We start from the raw sequence: 5,023 nt of genomic DNA on the forward strand, positions 1-5,023 counted from the left end.
GATTCAGCTGTCCTAGAGCCAAGCACTCTGGAAAAGACTTTATGACACAAAAGAGAGGTCCTGTAGTTAAAACAACATGTTTCCTACCCCTGGCACCCAGGGAAAAAGCCATGAGACCTGTTCCTCTCAGTCCTGGCTAGCAAAAAAACCTGCTTTCAAGTGCAAGTAGTTTCCTAAAGTGCAGCAAAGGATGCAGCTCTGGATCAGAAGTTAAACCCAGCTTTCCTGTCTGCAGTTGCTACTAAGAGCAACTCAAACTAGAGGTGCTCCATGGACCTTCCCTTCTTCATAATGCCTCTTTGGGTTTATTGCTAAGGTTTCTGAATGCCAGCAGTGATGAAGGCTGCGATGTCACTGGTGGGAAGCCAAAGCGTTGTCTCAGCCACCGAGGTCCTCCTCGCAGCCGCCGTCTTCTGCCTGGTCTTCCTGCTCATCCAGTCCCTCCAGCAGCACGTGCCCAAGGGGCTGAAGAGTCCCCCGGGACCCAGAGGCTACCCCATCCTTGGCAACGTGCTGGAGCTGAGGAAGGACCCGCACCTGGCCCTGACCAGGCTGAGCCAGAAGTATGGGGACATCATGGAGATCAGGATTGGCACCCGGCCCGTGCTGGTGCTGAGCGGGCTGGAGACCATCAGGCAAGCCCTGGTGAAGCAAGGAGAAGACTTCATGGGGCGTCCTGGCCTTCACAGCTTCCAATATATTTCGGATGGCCAGAGCCTGGCCTTCAGCCCCGACTCAGGGGAGGTGTGGAAAGCCCGCAGAAAGCTGGCCCAGAATGCCCTGAAGACCTTTGCCACCACCCCCAGCCCCACCTCCTCTTCCACCTGCCTCCTGGAGGAGCACGTCTCCAAGGAAGCCGACTACCTGGTAGCCAAATTCCTGCAGCTGATGGATGAGGAGAAGAGCTTTGACCCTTACCGGTACGTGGTGGTCTCTGTGGCCAACGTCATCTGTGCCATCTGCTTTGGCAAGCGCTACGACCACAACGACCAAGAGCTGCTCAGCTTGGTGAACCTCAGCAATGAATTTGGTGAAGCGGCTGCTGCTGGCAACCCCGCTGACTTCATCCCTGTGCTCCAGTATCTTCCCAGCCGCACCATGCAGATCTTCAAGGACATCAACAGGCGTTTCAACTTCTTTGTGCAAAAAATTGTCCAGGAACATTATACCAGCTTTGATAAGGTAAGAGCCTGGATGCTCCTGAACGTAGGTAGAGATGCCTACAACCATCAGAGGTGCTGCCTGCCTGAGGGGAAGAAGGTACTTCCTTGTCCCCCCACCTCTGCCCTGGAAAGCTCCTTGGAGCTTTCCAATTTGCAGTTAATCCCCCCCAGGAGCCAGCACTGGCTGGGAGAAATGTTTCTCCAGCCCTGGGTGTCCTTGATGTTCCTGACCCACTGGCTTTTCTGCAGGAGCACATCCGAGACGTCACGGACTCATTGATCGAGCACTGCCAGGGGAATAGTGTAGGGGAGGATGCCCATGTCCCCCTCTCCAATGAGAAGATCATCAGCATCGTCAATGACCTCTTTGGGGCTGGTGAGAACATTTTTGAGGGTAAAGCCTTGCTGTTGGGAGGCTGGGTGGGGGAACCGGGGCTGTCAGGGTGAGACCTTGGCCATGCTGGGGTGTTTGGAGCTGCTGCTGGGCTCTTGGGCGCTCTTCTGAGCGGTGACCAGAGCAGATGGCTTTTCAGTGATAGCTGATGAGGAACTTCTCCACAGCAAACATCTAGAGTGACGGGGTCTGCAAATACCAGCTCCCCTGTTGCCTTTTGGTAACTAAATGCCTTTTTCATGTTCATCCAGGCTTCGACACGGTGACGACTGCCTTATCCTGGAGCCTCATGTACGTTGCCTTGTACCCCCACATCCAGAAGAAGATCCAGGAAGAACTAGGTGAGTCCATGAACCTGCTTCCTCTGGTTTCAAAATCTCTCCGGTGAGAGCTGACCCCAACCCACTCCCTCCTCTCGACCTCCTGCAGACCAGAACATCGGCTGGGAGAGGAGACCAAGGCTGTCGGACCGTGGCATGCTGCCCTACACAGAAGCCTTCATCCTGGAGATGTTCAGGCACTCCTCCTTCCTGCCCTTCACCATCCCACACAGGTACGGGCTGGAGCAGCTGACACGTTATTTGGGGTGTGTTTTTTTTTTTTTGGAGTGGTTTTCTGGGAGGTGCCGTTTAGGCAGCAAATTGCCTGGGAATCGATCCTTGCTATGGGGAAATATTCGGGCCCACAGCCTGAATTACTCGTGTTAAAGCTGCCACGTTGTGGTGGTGCCCGTGGCTGCAGCCCTTGGGGCCAGCTGCCCTCCTGGGCTCAAATCCTTCGCTTTGAGGGCAGTTTTACTCCAAAGTCTTTGTTCACGGAGGAATGCTGAACATCCACAGGTTCATATTCCCCCCCCGCCTTGGAGGAAACCACATTGCAACTCATCCAGCTTCCTGAACCTGGACTCGTTCTGCTTGAGAAGTGTTAACCAAGACCATTTAGTCTCCCAAATACAAATTGGGGGATCTCCTGGCCCGTCCTGAGAGCACAAACAGGGCATTGGAAACGAAAAGGCCCCTAGGACTCACCAAGCTTCGTTTTGCCGTGAAGCTGGGGGTGTCCTCCTAATTTCTCTTCCCTTCCACCCGTTGTTTCTTTCAGTACGACAAAAGCGACGGCGCTGAATGGCTACTACATCCCCAAGGATACCTGCGTGTTTATCAACCAGTGGCAAGTGAATCACGATGAGTGAGTAGAGCAAATCCTCCCCCCCTCTGCCCCCCGCTTACCCAGGCTGCGGGGGCTTTGCTTGGCATTAACATCCCTTAGAGCAACAAGCCAAAAGCCAAATGGCTCATGAAGGCAGGAAAAGGCAGATAGGACCAACAAAAGAAACGGTGTGGGTTTGGTGCTAAGCCAAACTTTGGGTCTCCTGGGTGTGGAGCTGCTCTGGGTTGACTTGGTCACCGGTTCAGCAGCTCCCCAATGCCATGGCTTACCTGATTTACATGCAGTAGCATGGTGACTACAAAGATGATGAGGGGCCTGGAGCATCTCTCTTAGGAGGAAAGGCTGAGGGACTTGGGTCTTTTTAGTCTGGAGAAGAGAAGACTGAGGGGGGATCTGATCAACGCCTATAAATACTTAAAGGGTGGTGCCCAGTGACAGGACAAGAGGTAACAGGCACAAACTGGAACATAAGAAGTTCCATCTCAACATGAGGAGGGACTTCTTTACTTCCAGAGCCCTGGAAGAGGCTGCCCAGAGAGGTGGTGGAGTCTCCGTCTCTGGAGACATTCCAAACCCACCTGGACACGTTCCTGTGCAACCTGGTCTAGGTGGACCTGCTTTGGCAGGGGGTTGGACTAGATGATCTCCAGAGGTCCCTTCTAACCCCATATCATTCTGTGATGTCCTCAATGCACCAGACTTTCCACGTACGTGCGAGGGTTGGCAGCTTGGGCTGCTGAATAATCAGGAATGGGTAGATCCTCCTGCCAAAGCAGCCCTTGTGATCTGGGCTGGTGGGTCTGGATGTGCTCAACGGCAACCGTCTGGTTCCCTCTTTCAGGGAGAAAAACGTCCTGACGTGACTCTCATTAAACTCAATAGGCTCGTGTTGTTATTGCTGATCATCAGCTTTGGTGAATGAAAGGGGATCTGGAAACCAAAGCCCATCTTACCCCCCCAGTAGAGGCCCTCCTTGATGGGGGTGGGAGGAGGGAATTAAGTTGACTAAGGCTTGATACAGAAGGTGGTTCCCAGATCAGGTGTTTTGGATCGTGTCCGAAGAGACCAGCAGAGCAGAAATACCACATTATTCCTTCTGCTCCTGGTGAGCACTGCAATGGGAACACTGTCCTTAGGGCCAGAGAGGATTCCCCACATCCAAGCAGAAATTCTCGGCTAAGACACTGGAAAATCCCACCTGGCACCTCCCAGCAGCTGGGCTGGGACAGGTTGGGAAGTTTTGCTGGGAAGATCCAAGGTGGGAAAACCCTCAGGTCTCCATCCTTCCTTTTTAAGAGGTGCTGACTGATTCCTGTGCACCAGTCTATTTATTTTTTTTTTTTCCTGCTTTTGGCTGAAACTGCGGGATCTCTAGCCATTGCACGCTGAATTAAATCCATCTCCGGTGTCTGCACAGGCAAACACAATCGGAGTTTGAAATAGATAGACTGAGCTGATGGGCTCTGACACTCAGTTGGCACTTCAGATGAAGGACAGAGGTTGCCAAAGGGGTTTTGTTTTTTTTGTTAAATGATGAAATGAGAAAATGTTGGGATGCTTCGCTCTGCAGGGAGGCGTTTTGACCGCTGTCCCCATCCCGGGGGGTGAAAACGGCTTCCTCAGGTGTCTCTCCTTTCTGCTGCAGGAAGCTTTGGAAGGATCCCTCAACCTTCAACCCTGAGCGGTTCCTCAACGCCTCGGGGACTGAAATAAGCAGGACAGAAAGCGACAAAGTGCTGACTTTCGGCTTGGGGAAGAGGCGATGCATCGGGGAGTCCATAGGCCGGTGGGAGGTCTTCCTCTTCTTGACCACCATGCTGCAGCAGCTGGAGTTCAGCCTCTGCCCCGGGGAGGAGGTGGACACCACGCCCCAGTACGGGCTGACGATGAAGTACAAGAAATGTGAGAGCTTCCAGATCAAGAAGCGTGTCCCCACGAAGAGCTCTCCATAAGCTTCGCAGAAGAAAGCCAGCCCTTGGAGTCAGACACTCAGCCAGCTTTTGCCAACACTCTCTCCAAGGTGACACAACCCCTCACTGCGTTGCTTCACTGGAGGCTTGTTCATCTCCTGAAAATGCGAGCAGGGAGGGATAAAGCCAGCTTTGTCGGGCTCCCCGTGCCAGCTCCACCACCCTCGCCTGTGGAGCAGCTCCCCAGAAGTCCGGCTCACTCGTCCTTCTCAGGGAGGTCCAGGGGGACCACAGCCCTGCGGTGGGGAGGAGGATGCTTTGGGCTGGGAGAAGCGGTGGGAGATGTGGGTTAGGGATGTCCTCACTCTGCCCGGTGCCGGTGGGCA

At 53.8% G+C, this 5,023-nt stretch overlaps 1 protein-coding gene across 1 annotated transcript; it reads left to right on the forward strand.

Annotated features, from left to right (window-relative positions):
• Window positions 1–324: 324 nt before the first annotated feature.
• Window positions 325–4,679, forward strand: LOC141469823 (cytochrome P450 1A4-like). Its single transcript, XM_074155561.1, has 6 exons — window positions 325–1,182; window positions 1,413–1,539; window positions 1,809–1,898; window positions 1,987–2,110; window positions 2,659–2,745; window positions 4,373–4,679. The coding sequence occupies exons 1-6, from the start codon at window positions 325–327 to the stop codon at window positions 4,677–4,679; spliced, it is 1,593 nt and encodes a 530-aa protein (XP_074011662.1).
• The last annotated feature ends 344 nt before the right edge of the window (window positions 4,680–5,023 follow it).

The sequence above is a fragment of the Numenius arquata genome, chromosome 11 (assembly GCF_964106895.1).
Source record: "Numenius arquata chromosome 11, bNumArq3.hap1.1, whole genome shotgun sequence".
Taxonomy (NCBI): domain Eukaryota; kingdom Metazoa; phylum Chordata; class Aves; order Charadriiformes; family Scolopacidae; genus Numenius; species Numenius arquata.